This window comes from Sciurus carolinensis, chromosome 1 (assembly GCF_902686445.1).
Source record: "Sciurus carolinensis chromosome 1, mSciCar1.2, whole genome shotgun sequence".
In the NCBI taxonomy this organism is placed as follows: Eukaryota; Metazoa; Chordata; class Mammalia; order Rodentia; family Sciuridae; genus Sciurus; species Sciurus carolinensis.
The window spans coordinates 159085568-159103238 of NC_062213.1; the positions used below are offsets into that span (position 1 = coordinate 159085568).

At 38.8% G+C, this 17671-nt stretch overlaps 1 protein-coding gene across 1 annotated transcript in view; it reads right to left on the reverse strand.

Moving 5' to 3' along the window:
• Patj (PATJ crumbs cell polarity complex component) overlaps nt 1-17671 on the reverse strand; it is a 357561-nt gene that overhangs the window by 50833 nt on the left and 289057 nt on the right. The window contains 2 exon segments of the mRNA XM_047564312.1: nt 13149-13282; nt 17540-17657. Of these exon segments, the coding sequence (XP_047420268.1) occupies nt 13149-13282; nt 17540-17657 (252 nt within the window).

Below are 17671 nucleotides of genomic sequence, written 5' to 3' on the forward strand. Positions count from 1 at the left end.
TATTTTATTCATGTATTTATATGCGGTGCTGAGGATCGAACCCAGTGCCTCGCACATGCCAGGCAAGTGCTCTACCACTGAGCCACAATCCCAGCCCCAGATATCTAGGTTTTAAGGGGCATATCTAATAAATAAAAGGAGGGATACATATATAATCTGAGTGGTCAAAATTGATGATTCTAAGGAATAACAGTCTTGGTCCATTTTTTCATTTCTAATTTATCTGTTATCATGAAAATTCCAAAATATAACTGATTACTCCTTCTCAAGAAAGATTATAATAATATTTTAGGTTATTCTTTCTCAAGTCAGTACTAAGCACAAAGGATCCTCTGAATGCCAAAGATCTCTAAGTTAGTCTACATGAGTCCTGCTCCCAGACATTTTGATTTTTTCATTAAGTACAATCTTTATTGTTTATGAATTCCATATTTGTGAATTTGCCTGTTTGCTAAAATGTATTTGTAACCCCCAAATCACTGCCCTTAGCACTTTTACTGTCATTTACAGACACATGCAGTATTGAAAATATGAGTCCTCTGATTCCCTGGATCCCTTCTGGGGTTGCCTTCTTGTTTCACTCAGTTCTTACACTGTAAATAAGTACTCCTTTGGTGGTCGACTCAGTATTTTTTTTTCATTTTTGTGCTCTTTAGTTGTGATTTGGTTGTTTAAAATGGTCCCTCACATTTGGCCTGGTGGTGCACACCTGTAATCCCGGCTGTTTGGGAGACTGAGGCAGGAGGATCACAAGTTTGAGGACAGCCTGGGCAATTTAGTGAGACCCTGTCTCAAAATAACAGAAAAGGCTGGAGGTGTAGTTGAGTGGTGAGCTAGCAAGTGAGGTCCTGGGTTTAACCCCTGGGACTAGAAAAAAATAAAAAAATTTAAAGAAGTAAAAAAAAAAAAAAGTTCCTAGACATACGGCTGAGATGCCATTTAGTGTTTCCGAGTGCAAGAGGCTGTGATGTACCTTAAAGTATGTGTGGGCTGGTTTTGTCAGGCATGAGTCACGGTGCTGCTGGCTCAACATAAACGAGTCAGCAATGCATAGTAAATAAGATACTTTACTTTAAGCAGAAGTAACGGAAAACAAGGCTGTGCACGGGTTGGCTGTTGGAAATGCTGTGCCCAGAGGTTTGGAGGAACCTCCCTCTGTGCTTCCCTAGAAGTAGTTCAGACTTCAGTAACTCGATAGAACACACTGCCCCAAATAGTGAGAACTACCCGCCCTGCACGCTGCTGTTTTCTCCTGGTGATCCTTCACGACAACAAAACTGGGAAGCTGGTAAAGGTAGAAATGAGTCTCATGCTATCTGTGATAGAGATGGCAGGTCCCCTTGACAAAGGCAGTTCTCCATTGTCCTTGCCAGTGGGACAGTGGGTTGATCAACCCAGGGGCAGGAAATTTAAAAACATGTTTCCCCATGCTGTATCTGTGTTGTTATGCTGATACCTAAACAATTTTATGAAAAAAATATGAATATTTGTGTGTGTATGTGTGTGGTACTGGGGATTGACCCCTGGAGTACTTTTCCACTGGCTACATTCCCAGACCTTTTCTAATTTTTATGTTGAGATAGGGTCTCACTAAGTTGCCGAGGGTGGCCTCGAACTTGTGATCCTCCTGCCTCAGCCTCCCAATGGATCTACATTCTTTGAACCATCACTAAGGTAAGATTCAGGATCTGGGGGCATAGCTCAGTGGTAAGGTGCTTGCATAGAATGTGCAAGGCCCAGGGTTGATCTCCAGCGCTGCAAAAAGGGAAGAAAAGTTGTATATAAAGGTAAAATTCAGAAATAATTCAAGAGGAGTTGCAAGTTGCTGATCTTGCTTACCTATAGACCAAGAGATTTCCCTGTGTTGATGCAGAGTATTTGACAGCACCTCACTGATTCATGAAATGTGAAAGATTAAGAGGCTACTTAATTTAAAAGCACACAGGACCTCAGGCAAAATATAGTCAGTAAAAGTCATACCTTCCTTATTCTAAGATAACTTGATGAATCTCACGGTCAAGTGCATATTGAAGGTACTGCTTTTCCATGATCATGATAAAAGACTTACTTCAGAAGAAATGTGGTATTGTCAATTGCTGTCAGTTTTACTTGTTAACCTCATAGGTTGAACAGATAATGTTTCTTTTCACAAAAACCTCCTTTTCAGGGAAGTCAGAAAGAGGGAAAGGAACTTACCCATCACACTCAAAACTATAAGTTTTAAAAATCAGGATACTCATTGGATGTGGTGGCATCCTCCTGTAATCCCAGCAATTTTGGAAACTGAGGCAGGAAGATCTCAGTTTGAGGCCAGCCTCAGCAACTCAGTGAGGCCCTAAGCAATTTAGTGAGACTCTGTTCAAAATAAAAAAATAAAAGGACTGGGGATGTGGGTCAGTGGTTAAGTGCCCCTGGGTTCAAGTCTTGGTACGAAAAAAAAAAAAAAAAAAAAGTCAGGATACTCTTGTCTGCTAATAGTTTTAACTACACATATTTTGAGAATCTTAGAATATAGACTTCATTAACCTCCACAAAAGTGCCATAAAAGGAACAAAGAGAGTCTATATTCTAATATGCCCTACCAAAGAGGAAAACAGATCATAATGTTCGGCTCCTATTAGTCTGGAGTACTGTGATGTTTTCAGGCAATAAGCTATAGGTAACAAAGGAGCAGAGCAGTAACCCAGCAATAGGTGGAGTGTCTCTTTTGACATAAAAGAATGAAATGCTCAGTCACCCTGGAAGAAATAACACACACGTGTGTGCAGGTGCGTGTGTTTTAATGCATTGACTATGTAAGCAATTCTAAAATTTAAGCTCAGGGACTGTAAATGCTTGCATGTATTTACAGGTAACTGAAATTTGAAATGAAAATCAGCAATAAAAGAGCTAATATAAGAATTGCTGCAAGTACATAAAATGTTTTGCGCTTCAAAACTGTGAATAGCTTTCCCAAATAAAACTCTTTTATATTTACTTAAAGTGGAGTTCCCTGGGCCAAGTGTAATTTAAGCAAAAAGTTGATACTCATCAATATGATATATTTTTCATACTGAAATATAGATTTATTTAAGGAAATGGGATAATATTTGCATTGTATTTTATAAGTCCCTATAGTTCCATCTGGTCCTTATTTATTTAAATTTTACTCAGCTTGCATAATACTTTTTGCTTACAGTCATATTCTTTAGGACCAGAAATGTCCAAATCTGGGAAATTCAGAGGTACTATTCGTTAACATTCTTTCAGTGTGATTCATAGACTTTACAAACTCTGCTTTGATTTTAAAGTAAAACTAAGGTAATAAGATGTTTTCTATAAAAATATATGACTTAAGCAATAACGATAAAAGGAGCTTGGCTTTGGGGATTACATGCCAAAGCAAACCGCACTCCTCAAGAAGTAGACTGTACAAAGTTCACATGAAGGGGAATAGCAAAATAAAACACTTAATCAAATATATAATAGCTTTCTACTTTGCTTACTTTAAAAATATGCAGGGTTTAACTTGCTGCAGTCCTACTTTTAAGTTGTCAAAAGCAGTAATAAGTACATGATAGCATGCAATGTGATGCGGGGTTAAGTGAGGTCACCTCAGAACACAAGAGACAGGTTGCAGAGGGAGGACAGGCATTCTTCACCTCAATTTCTAGATGGATAAACCTCCGCCATGTGATATCCAAATGGGGAGAGTATTCTACCTTGAGGGGTCTTACTAATGTATCTTTCCCTAGAACTTTTGTTTAACAAGGATGAATTAATTGGTATTGCTCTCTAGAACTTCTTCCATGTAATAAGAATGAATTAAATGGGCAACAGGGCAGAAGGTGCAGCTTAGCACACATGAAGCACCCAAAATAAACAAACTGGCACTAAGTCTGGGGTGAAAACAATGCAGAGCTGAAACTTGGATAGAAACAACCAGATTCTAAGTCTGACATTCCTAAGGTCTTTTTAGTGAGAATATCTAAATGTTTACAATTGATCCTGGGAATTCATGGACCTCATTTACCATGGAATAGTACCAAAAACATGGAGACAAGCCAATGCCTTAGTCTCGTTGTTTTTCCCTTGCAAAGAGATTTCTAGGTAACACAAGTATAGAAACTAGGGGCTTTATAAACTTTCCTTCCCCAAAGTAATAACAAAATCTTTTATAAATAAATAAACAAACCCCCACAATAATCAGATTTATTCCCTAGTTAAAAAAAGAAAAAAAGAAAAAAAAAGGGCTGGGGATGTAGCTCAGTTGGTAGTGCACTTGCCTTCCCAAGTGTAAGGCCCTGGGTTCAATCCCCAACACCAGAAAAAACAAAAACAAAAACGAAAACAAAAAACCCTAAGACTTTAAGACTTGGAAGTTCAAGAAATTTATGAGATAGTTCATGCCTGGTGTGTGTTTCAGGGAGGGGGTTCTTATATTACCAGCATCTTGAAAAGAGAGTTTAATGTAAATGTCCCTTCTTTGTAAAAAACAAACAAAGCTAGATAGTAATACACTGTGGAGTGTCTGCTGGCCTTTGGCACAAGATCTCCAGGGATGGATACTCACTAGCAGTTCACTCAAGCTTTGGTCAGCAAAAGCTCTTTCATTCTTATCCTTTTTCCACAGAAAGGTGAACTTAAAAGTTTGCAGACAGTTGTCACTGTGCTTTCTGGTCTTCCCTTGTTCAATCTAGTAGATTCTTCCTCAAAGGATGTGGCTTCAACAATTGTTCTTTTTTTTTTTTTTTTTAATCATCACATAATCATGCCCAGAAATGGATAGGATACTCCAGCGACAGTTATTGGAGGACCCCCTGACTGAGCTCAAGCAGGCCAAGCCTGGCAGCAGCGGGGAGCAGGCCTGGCCAGTGGACGAGCGAAGCCAGGAGGATTGGAATTTGGATGCGGTGAGGCCAGAGCAGTTGTGTTTGCTAAGCGTGCAAAGCACTGCCGAGGCACTGCGGATAGGCCTGGTGGGCAGGATGGATCCTTCCCTGTCACAGGGAAAAGGGGCCGAACAGGGTGGCTTTCACATCAGGTAAGACTGTCTGAACCCAACAGGCCAACAGCTTGTCTTGTGTCTGTTTCCTCCTCGTTTGTAAGTGTGGAAAACTACCTGTCCCCCAGGGAGGCTGAGAGCATTGCCTGAGAGGATACAGACATAATTACCTATCCAGAACAGCGCTCCAACAGATGTCAAGTCTGATGCTGGGGCACAGTGCTGCACTACGCCCAGCTACTCGGGAGGCTGAGGCAGGAGGATGGCAAGTTCAAAGTCGGGCTTAGCAACCTATCTCAGGATAAAAAATAAAAAGGACTGGGGATGTGGCTCAGTGGAAGAACACCCTGGGTTCAGTCCCCCAGTACCCCCCATCTCTCAATAAAAGCCTGATGCTGGAAACACAAATACCTAACTGTCTAGAAACAGTCACGTTGCGGTGTGCAGATAAATACATTGAGACACACAGATGAGGAGAGCAGGATCTGTTTTGATACCACGCTCACTGGTGATCAGCAATAACGGGACTTAGTACAGATGTGTGCTGAACAAAGTTCATTATATGCATTATATATTGTATGTCATATATATTTAAACAGTAGACTTTTGTCATCCATCACCACTGCTAAACCAACACAGCAGATTTAACTTAAAGAAGATGTTGCTTGTCTAGAGCCACAGTTAACCATCTGCGATTTCTGATGCCCCAAAAAATTGCATCAATGCTCTGCCGTGCTGCCTGTTATGTTTCACAGAGCACACTGCCCACAGTCCTAGGACATCTGGCAATGCTCTGCAGAAAGAGGAAAATGCAGACAGAGGGTCCTGGAGATATCATTCTTATTATTTCTCTACTTCCTTTGTTCAAGAACAGTTCAAGTCTGTGGGTATTCCAAGATAAAAGATTTACTGCCTACATTTTTCTTTTTCTTTTCTAGAATTCCCAAGGTAGATAACACAATAGCCTCAATGAGTCGAGGGGGCTATATTTTAATTCTTCTGAGGACACTGATAATAAATCCTCATGAGGAAATCTTTCTGAGAAGGGAACAGTGGGGGAAACCAGGGCGAGGCTTAAGAATATGGCACAAAAGTCAGAAAAGAGTTCTTGGTCTTTCATCTGGCAGATTAAATTGAGTCCTCTGAGATGTAAGATTTCATGTAAATTTAATATCAAAACAAGGCCAATGGGAGAGTAAAATGGTGAGGGAGAGAGAAGACAGAATGAAAGGATGGACTGATGCACAAATGGATGGAAGGAAATAAAAAATATGGGTTATACATTACCTCTGCTACACAACATGCCTTATTCTAGCTTCTGGGTTTACAGAAAGCATAATAGTCTATATTAATTAAATCTAGAAAGTTCTTACTACTCTTTTAATGCTTTGCAGAGATTTTAATAGGCCCTACTAGGATTTTTCATTGGTAGATTCCCTGTATTAGACCATAAACAGCAGGGCACAGTGGTGCACACCTGTACTCCCAGTGATTCAGGAGGGTGAGACAGGAAGATCACAAGTTCGAGGCCAGCCTCAGCAACTTAGCAAGACCCTGTGTTCAAAACAAAATTAAAAGGGCTAGGAATGTAGTTCAGTGACAGTGCCCTGAGGTTCAATCCCCAGCCCCATATAGAGAGAGACAAAGACAGGGGGAAAAGCATAAACATTAAAAGCAGTAGAATTAAACTTGAAACAAATATGTGGAATCTTTAAGGACAGGTTATCTCAGTCAATTTTGCATCCTCAGCACTAAACAAGGACAGACTTTGTTTTTTTTTTTCTTTTTTTTCGTGGTGCTGAGGATTGAAACCCAGGGCCTTGGGTTCGTGAGGCAAGCACTCTACAACTGAGCTATAGCCCCAGTCCTAAAGAACAGACTTTGAACAAACATAAGCAACCTATTGCACTATCACAGAAGAGCCATGCTCTCCAGAGGCAGACCTGGGAGTGGCATCTTAGATGAAAACATCCGAGGCGGAAGGCTGTCACTGAGGACCAGGTGCAGGTGCGCTTGTAAACCTCCTGAGACACTCACCCTCATCATTATCTTGGTACTTAAAAGGCTGGCCTGGACAACCAGCTGCAAACACAATGGGAGGGTAAGTGTGATCTCCCCCTGTGATCTCAGGAGCCATCTGTCTTGGCTTGAGAGAAACTATTTATAGCAGAGAGGACTGATGTGGGTGTCAAGACCTGATTCCAGAGACTTAATTCCTTTAAAGATGGCCAAGATATCCGTTGGCCACACAACAAAGAGGACATGGAAACCCTAACCGGAGGGTGGAGTGCTACTCAGAATGTACTTTTCCCTGCTCCAGAGCGGCAGGGAGCCTGTGTCACATAATCTCACGGTGCAGAGTGCTTTTGATGCTGGGCTCAACACTTTGCACAAGTTACTTTCATAAGCTCTCATTTTGTTTGTGAACTTGTTGCTGGCTGGATGCACCCCCAAGACCTGATTAGAAAATGTGACCCAGAGAGTCAGTTAGGATGCATGTTCCATATTGAAATTTAAAGGGAATAGAAAAAGGAAAACACAAAGCTCTTCACTGTGGAACAGTGGATTTATTTGTTAAAGCACCTTCCATCTCCCTGCTTTTCTGTCTCACTAAAATGACAGGCCAATCTATCTTCTTGTGAATCAACTTATAGGTTTTGATGAGGTACATGAGGTTAGGAAATAAAAACTGTGTCCCATCCTCATTTTTAAGTGGTGCTTATCCTTCCAAGGACAATGGGATTTATGGTCTCAAAAGGCAGAACTATATATTATGAACTTCAAAAAGATGCTCTTAAAGAATTTTCATTTTTTTGTGGCTGGGACTGTGGCTCAGTGTGGAGCGCTTGCCTAGCATGTGTGAGGCACTGGTTCAATTCTCAGCACCACGTATAAGTCAATAAAATAAAGGTCCTTCAACAACTAAAAAAAATTTTTAAAAATTGCCTTTTTGGTTGCCTCACGGTAGTAAGAGACATATTCAGGAAAAGAACGCACACTCGAGTTGCAGGAGTTACACAGCTCAGCAAATGCCCGCAGCTGATGGCCGAAGCACAAGCAAATGCCGTATTACAGACCCAAGAGCAGCACAGGCACATCTTGTCCGTGAATCTGAGTAACCCACGAAGAGCAAAACCATACCAACAACAAAGGCAAAAGCCACAACTCATTCAGCCAGCCAGGCTGAATCAACTCAATTCCTATGGAAAATCTAGTTGTGCCTACGTTAAACAATATAAAAAGACATATTTACAAAAATTAATCAGAGACAAAGACACAACAAGGAAAGAAAATTTTAGACCAATATAATATCCCTGATGAACATAGATGCAAAACTGAATAAAAATACTGGCAAATCACATACAAAAACATATTAAAAGAGTGCACCATAATCAAGTGAGGCTCATCCCAGGGATGCAAGGTTGATTCAACATACAGAAATCATAAATGTAATTCATCACATCAATAGACTTAAAGACAAGAATCACATAATTATCTTAATAGATGCAGAAAAAGTATTTGGCAAAATATAGCATCCATTCATGTTCAAAACACTAGAGAAACTAGGGATAGTAGGAATACCTCAACATTGTAAAAGCTATAGATGCTAAACCAAAGGTCAACATCATTCTTAATGGAGAAAAATGGGAAGCATTCCCTCTAAAAACTAGAACAAGACAGAGGTGTTCTCTTTCACCACTTCTATTCAACAGTCCTTGAAATTCTAGCTAGAGCAATTAGAAGAAAGAAATTAAAGGGATATGTATAGGAAAAGAAGAACTCAAACTATCACTGTTTGCCGATGACATGATTCTATATTTAGAAAACCCAAAAAAATTCACTAGAAAACTTCTAGAACTCATAAATGAATTTAGCAAAGTACAATATAAAATTAATACCCATAAATCAAATGTGTTCCTGTATACCAGTGATGAATCAACTGAAAGAGAAAGTAGGAAAAACTATTCCATTCATAATTGCCTTAAAAAAAGAAAATATTTGAGAATCAATCTAACAAAAGAGGTGAAAGAACTCTACAATGAAAACTACAGAACTCTAAAGAAAGAAACTGAAAAAGACCTTAGAAGATGGAAAGATTTCCCTGTTCTTGGACAGGCAGAATATTGTCAAAATGACCACACTACCAAAAGCACCATACAGATTGAATGCAATTTCTATTAAGGTTCTGATGCCATTTTTATAGAAATAGAAAAGGAAGTCATAAGTTCATTTGGAAAAAGAAGAGGCCCAGAATAGCCAAAGCAATCCTCAGTGAGAAAAATGAAGCAGGAGGCATCACAGTACCAGACCTCAAACTATACTACAGAGCAATCATAACAAACATATCAAGGTATTGGCACCAAACAGACAGTAGACCAATGGTACAGAATAGAAGACACAGTGACAAACCCACATAAATACAGTTACCTCATACTAGACAAAGGCTCCATAAATATACATCGGAGAAAAGACAGCCTATTCAATAAGTGGTGCTAGTAAAACTGGAATCCATAAACAAAATGAAATTAGACCCCTATTTGTCACCCTGCACAAAACTCAAGGGCTGGGGTTGTAGCTCAGTGGTAGAGTGCTTGCCCAGCATGTGTGAGGCACTAGGTTTGATTCTCAGCACCACGTATAAATAAATAAAATAAAGGTCATCGACGACTAAAAAATATTAAAAAAAAAAAAAAAAAAAAAACAACAACCAAAACACCCAACTCAAAGTGGACCAAGGACCTAGGTATTAGACCAGAGACCCTGCACCTAATAGTAGAAAAATAGGCTCAACTCTCCATTATGTCAGCTTAGGAACCAAATGGCTCAACAAGAAGTAAAATCAACAATCAACAAATGGGATGGGTATCAAACTAAAAAGTTTCTTCACAGCAAAGTAAACAATCAAGAATGTGAACAGAAAGCTACAGAGTGGGAGAAAATCTCTGCCACCTGCACCTCAGATAGAGCATTAATCTCAGGATATATAAAAAACTCAAAAAAACACCAAAAAAAAAAAAAACTCAAAAAACCCCCAAATAACCCTATCAATAATGGGCAAAGGAACTGAGACACTTCACAGAAAGAAATACAATGGTCAAAAATAGAATGAAAAAATGCTCGACATCAACTAGCAATTAGAGAAAAGTAAATTAAACTACACTGAGATTTCATCTCACTCCAATAAGAATGGCAATTTTCAAGAAAACAAGCAACAATAAATGTTGGAGAGGATGTGGGGAAAAGATACACTCATACATTGCTGGTGGGATGGCAAATTGGTGCAACCACTTTGGAGATTCCTCAGAAAACCTGGAATGGAACTACCATTTGACCCAGTTATCCCACTTCTTGGCAAAGGACTTAAAATCAGCATACTACAGTGATGCAGCCACATCAATGTTTATTCCAGCTCAATTCACAACAGCTAAGCTATGGAACTAACCTAGGTGACCTTCAACAGATGAATGGATAAAGAAAATGTGATAGATATACAAAATGGAATATTACTCAACCTTAAAGAAGAATGAAATTATGGCATTTGCCAGTAAGTGGATGGAACTGAGACCGTCATGCTAAGTGGAATAAGCCAATCCCCTCCCAAAATCGAAGGCCAAATATTCTCTCTCTCAGATGGGATGCTGTCTCATAACAGGTGAGGTAGATGGAGGAGTGGAGGTTCACTGGATTGGGTGGAGTTGGGGGAAAGGGAAGGAGGATAGGAATGGGAAAGACAGTAGAATGAATGGGACTATGTTCATATATGAATATACAACGAGTGAAACTCCACATCATGTATAGCCACAAAAATGGGAAGTTATACTCCATGCATGTATACATTGTATTGTTATGTATAAACTAAAAGAATTAAAAATTTTAAAAAATCAGAGGGTTAATTTTTTCTTTATGAAAGATTTTATTATAGAATTTCCTTAAAATGTCATTTCTCTGCTTCATTGAAAATATAGATTTATTTATACAAATTCAATTCATCAGGAATGCAGGACACCTCTTTGGGAAAATGAGAAAACAGACCCTTAGGAGAGAGCCAGTGACCAATGTTCAGGGGCAGCCCCTAGTTTCTGAACACCACCCAATAGCCTTGGCATGACAAGAATGACTGTGTATAAAATATTATCACAATCCAGTGACTCAGTGTTCCTAAAAACATTATACAAATATTATATTATTTAAAAAACATAGCACAGATTGACATTATTTGAAGGGAAACCTGTAAATAAAAGGTCACCTGCTTCCTCAATGGCAAAAGCTGGAGAGATAAAAGACAATAATAAATTGAGAGAAGTTTGAGGCCTTAGGGAGGCAAAGGCTCACAAACAGAGATTGGGCGCTACATTGGTTGCAGTTCCACTTGTTCCCAGTTCCATCCAGCGGAACACCGTAGCACACAAGAAGTTTCCCCTGAACTGACAGAGGGAGAATCGAGGACACAAGTGGTTCTCAACTACACAGAAAAGATTTTTTTTTTTTTTTCTTTGAGAGAGGGTCTATGTTGCTCAGTTGATCTTGAACTTGGAGCTCCAGTGTGATCCTCCTGCCTTAGCCTCCCAAGCACTTGGGACTCTAGGTGTGTGCCACTACACCTGTACAGAGAAAATTTTTTTAATAATATTTTAATCTAGTTGAAGGAGAGAAAATCCTCAGTCAATAAGCACCAACTTCGAAGCACTTTCAGGTTCAGATGGGGTGGTTCACAGGGAGGGTGGCCTCGTGCCAGGATTCTCTAGGTCAGGCCAGCAGGGAAGAGGCGCTAAGAGTCAGTCAGGTTTCCGCAGCACCTGCGGTTCTTGTGATCTTCTGCTGCTTTAGGAGATTAGTATTTATTACAGAAGAACAAGAGACTCTCCCCACCACCCAAAGGTACTAACAGAAACTTACTCCTGCCCAAAATGCAAAAAAAATAGCTTGTGGATCTTACATTTGTTTTATCTGTAAAGAGGACCCATGAACTTCATTCCTTACTAGAGAAATGGGCAAAGGACTTCATGTTCATAAAAAGGGATTCTCTGAGGGAGAGGCCCTGTTCCAGAGGTTAGGTAGGTGAGTGGTGAAGAGCAGGCTGGATAGAACCAAAGAGTTGGAGGGAGATTTGTTCTTCATTTACAGCCTTTTGTGCCATTCTAACTTTGTTTAATATGCTTGCATTACCCAAGTCTAATACATATGTATTGATTAATCACATTTTGAGCAAATTAAAAAAAAATCAGGGAAAGTTTTATATTTCAATGGCATTACTGAATAATGACAAACAAAAGATACTGAACAACAACAACAAAAAAGTCATTCATCCTAGTAAAAGCTAACAATAAAATTAATAGACATGAACATGGTCCTAATAAAATAAACTAATTTCTTTTGCTGAATAATTGATATTTATTTATTTATTGGTGCTGGGGATGAACCTGGGAACCTGTGCATGCTAGGCAAATAATTTGCCATGGAGCTACAACTGCAGCCCCTGATAGTTACCTTTTTTTTTTTTTTAAACTCAAAGGTGGTTTTACCACTGAACTACATCCCCAGCCTTTAATTTTTTATTTTGAGACAGAGTTGCTCTCAGTTACTTAGGGTCTTACTAAGTTGCTAAGGCTGGCCTTGAACTTGCAATCCTCCATTAGGAGATATCAGTCTCCTGAGGCACTAGGATTATAGGCATGCACCATTGTGCCCAGCTTGTTTACTTTTGATCTGTCATTTTGTTAAATAAGAATGATGAGTGGAGGATGATAATAATAGTTCCTATTTACTGAACACTTACTATGTGACAAGCACTACCCTAAATACTGTTTTAGTACTTTTAAATGCTGTGCTCTTATTGGTCTAATAAGTCTTTATTAAAAAAACTCAACATTCTAGATGGACAAAATCCTGGAGAAAATTACAAAGAAAAACGAGGGGCTGGAGTTGCATAGCATGTGTGAGGTATTGGGTTTGATCCTCAGCACCACATAAAAATAAATAAAGGTTTTGTGTCCATCTACAACTAAAAAAAAGGAAAAAGAAAAACTTTAAAGCTGGCAATTATATGGATGTACGTCTTTTTCCATACTGTTAAATGCCAAGTTTTCCACAGAAGTGTCCCAGGGCCATAAGAGCCCTAACAGCTAATTTTGGGATCACAGATATATTTTACAGAGAAACTTACCAAGGGTGTGTCTTTTCCTCCCACAATGCTGAGACCAAGCCCTGAGCGTCCCTTGGATATTTCTATAATCATTTCCTGGCCGGGAACAATGGGACACGTTGCAGGATCCACTGACAGAGGAGCCTGGAAGTTACCTGGGGAGGAAAGGAACACAGTGATTAGAGGAGGTTCAGCCTGCGTGCTCCATTACTTGCAAAGCGGAGTTTGCATGTGTTTACCATTTCACTCTCCTCCTGCCAAGACCCATGAAGAAAAAGCTGGGTCATTTCAGTCCATTCACCCAGGGATGAAACGTGACATTCCTATGACTTTTTTTTTTTTTTCTTTGTGGTCCTGGGATTGTACCAGGGCCTCACTCATGCCAGGCAAGCACTTCACCACTGAACTACATCCTCAGCCCCCTTGATGCAGACCAGAGACTCCCCTCTGGTCTTCTTCACCCTATGGTATTTTTGAGATTATAACAATATCACCCCTGCAACCCATCAATTTTAGATCTGCTTGAAATTGTTTAAACCTCAAAACACATCATGGGGGGCTGGGGATATAGCTTAGTTGGTAGAGTGCTTGCCTGCAAGCACAAGGCCCTGGTTCAATTCCCGGCACTGCAAAAAAAAACAGAACAAAAAACCAAAAAACAAAACCAAAACCAACAACAAAAAGAAACCCTCACACATCATGAGAACCAACATGGAAAAATTTAAGATGATTAAGCTAATTAGGTACATAAAGTCATATGTTATGAGAAAAAAGGTTGGTATGATAGAAGATTCTGAGTTATAAAATACAAAAAGTGCTTAAATACTTTCAATTAGACACAATATATGAATTAAAATGTAGGGATGATTTAATCAATAAGTATTTTGTAACTGAACATAACAATTAAAATTACCTTCAAATATATTACAGGTTGAACATCCCAAAATCTGAACTCCAAAAATTTCTGAGCATCGACAGGATGCTGGCCCAAGTGGAAAACTCCATCTGGCATGCATGGGGCCATGGATCACCCCAGCATTGCCAAAAAAAAAAAAAGGAAAAGAAAATTCCATACCTGTCTTCATAGGATGGGTAATAATCCAGTTAAAATGCAGGTACCCTAAAAATACTGTATAAAGCTATTTTCCAGCTACATATATAAGGTCTATATGAAATATAAATGAATTTGTGTTTAGACTTGGTCTCACCCCAAGATATCTATTATGTATGTGCAAATATTTTAAAATCTGGAAATTTCCAAAATCTGAAGTACTTCTAGTCCTAAGCATTTAGGTAAGGGATACTTAACCTGTATATATAATAGTAAAAAAAAAAAAAAAAAAAAAAAAAAAAAGTATTATAAACAAAACCCTCAAGAATTACTTGCTGGGTCCATAAGTGAAAATCTTTTAAAAAAGAGTTATTATTGATCTATAAATATTATTTTTTAAAAAATCATTGTTTTAGTGTCAGGTACAATAGGCACACCTGTAATCCCAGCATGTGGGAGGCTGAGGCAGGAAAATTGCCAAGTTTAAAGCCAGCCTCAGCAAATCAGTAAGGCCTTAAACACTTAGTGAAATCCTCTCAAAATGAAAACAGGGCTGGGGATGTGGATCAGTAGTTAAGCTTCCCCGAGTTAAATCCCCAGTTTAAAAAAAAAAAAATCATTGTTTTAGAATGGATTTTTCAAAAAACTGAAAAAAAAGATTACTGGTATAACACCCCTTAATCCATTTCTATATATGTGCATTTTCTAGACAACTAAACCTAACCCATTAAAAAATCAAAGCATTCGTCCAGAGATGGTGGCACACACCTGTAATCCTAGTGACTCAGGCTGAGACAGGAGGATCATGAGCTCAAGGCCAGCCTGGGCAACTTAACAAGACACTGTCTCAAATAGGGAAAAAAAAAAAAAAAAAAGAACTAGGGTGTAGCTCAGTAGTAGAGCATCCCTGAGTTCAGTCCCCAGTACATACACACATTTGCACATACACACACACAGCGAAAATCAAAACATTCAAATTATTAGTTTCAAGAGACTCTTAATAGAAGTTTCTAGAGAATGTCAACTTTTCTGTTAATAGTAAGACTGATCATCATGATGTAATTCAAAGGGCTGAGAATGGAGGGCCCCATCTGCTGGTGAGCTGTAGTTAGTGCACAGAAACCAAGAAGACCAAGATGAAATCCACAATACCTTATTAGATTATGTAATAAGCAGGGGAGTGCAGAATACAGCCTTTTGACCAAGAATGATTTTTACATTTTCAAAATGCAAAAAAAAAAAAAAAAAAAAAAAAATCAAAAGAAATATAATATTCCATCCATGTAAAAGGTATATGAAACCCAAATTTTGGTGTCCAAAATAAACCTGTATCAGAGGATAGCCTGCTCACCCACATATGCCTAGCCTGTAGCTGCTGCCACACTACAAGGGCAGTTGAGTAGCTGTAACAGAGAACACCTGGCCTATGAGCCAAAAATATTAACTACTTGTTCTTTACATAGGCTGTCCTGTCCACATGGAATTTATTAATCTAATGACCTCCCGTTAAAAGCAAGAAATTTAGTGATATAACCTCAGCATCCATAAAAAGTGCCCTATTAGAAGAATATTAAACCTAATCTGTTTCTAGATCTTTGTGCAGCTTATATAGTTCACATTGCACTTCTGTTAATTCACAATAAAAATGATGTACAATATTGGCAACAACTTCATGGATGCTTTAAAAAGTTTACACTGCTTTTGTAAATGACCAGCTTACTCTCCTGAATGAGGAGAGAATACAGATACAGAGATGGCATTTCTTTCCCTGCCTGCTTCTTCCTTACCCTAGCAAGTTCTGAGTCAGTCTTTCAATTTTTTTTAATAGAATTCAGTCCAAAGCTGGCTCATATCAAGTCTTCATTAAATGTTTGGTAAGTGGATGAGAAAATGAATAAAATTCCCACAAATTAAATGTGGAGTCATAAATTTCTGTTATTTGGTATAAATACTGATATATATTACCAAAATTCAACTGCCTACACACACAGTCAGCAATTCTTCTCGGTCAAAGGCCAGACATACATATTTTGCAGACTGCTGGTCATATAGTCTCAGTTGCAACTACTTAATTCTAACATTATAGTGTGAAAACAGCACACTGTTTACATATTTGTATAAATAAATGAGAGTCTCAAACTCTTTGGGGACATTAACATTTGAATTTCATATTTTCATGAAATAAGCTTTTTTCAACCTTTAAAGATGTGAAAACAAAAAATATTTAAAAATCATGAAAAAATAAAAATGTAAAAACCATTTTAAGGTCCATAAACTAAACAGGAATAGGTAGTAGGCTACGTTTGCCTCATAGGCCATAGTTTTCTTGACCATGTTCATCAAGTACTTTACTATACACACAGTGCTTTAAGATAAAATATACTTGCTAAACTTTTTTAATCAAAAAATTAATATTTGTACTAAAGACAAGCTGAGTAGGATGGTGCACACCTGTAATCCCAACTGCTCAGGAGGCTGAGGCAGGAGGATGGCAAGTTCGAGGCAGGTCTGGGCAACTTAGCAAGACCCTGTTTCAAAATTATTATTATTTTTTTTAAAGGGTTGGGTATGTAGTTCAGTAGTAGAGTGCTTATTGAGCATGTATGAGTGCCTTTGGTTCAATTTCCAGTACTACATACACACACACATTAAAAGACAATACCAGAAAGGTATCAAGCCTGCTAAATTAACACAGGGTTATGCATTGCCAATGATGAGTGTGGTGTTTTAAAGAGTCCATTTTAAAAATTGATTATACTGCATAAAAGCAAAGTGCAAATACCTGTTGTTTATTTCAAAGTTCTATGTAAACCCTCAGTCAGCATAATTCAAGCCAGGGAATTAAAGAAAGTACCTACCAATTTCTTTAAACACTGAAAATACTTTACATCAACATGTAGTGCCAAAAATTAGGTTCAATGCGATTTTTAAAGATATTAATTATGACCTAAACATAATCTTTTGGGGTGACTTGAGAATAATCTACCAGGCCAGACTCAAACAACACTTACTGAGCTGGGGATGTGGCTCAGTGGTAGAGTATGTTCCTCGCATGCACAAAGTTCTGGGTGATCACCACCACCAAAGCCCAAACCAAAACCAACAAACAGCATTTGCTGAGGGCCTTTTTGTTCCAGTCCTTTTAATTCCATCAGCAGTAAGCAACACTAATGGCAGAGATGGGGAAAAGGGTGTAGGAAGTGTAGTGATCTATCCAAGTTCCAAAGCTGAGGAATGGAGGGGGTGTGCAGAGTCAAGGTCCCTGCCTCTGGTTCGGTTCTCTTTTAGGACACCATGATCCCATAATCCCTTCCTTCTCTAAGGTTTCATGAGTCAGTGCTGCTCAGGGTCATGATCATACCATAGCCTGTGAAGTTGGCATCCGCTGAATGGTATGATGGAGTTGGCGCTAACGGTATTTCCTTGTGAACTGAAGGAGGCTTTTGTTGAATATTTTGCTGTTTCATCTGGTTGGCAGCCTATGAAAGGACGG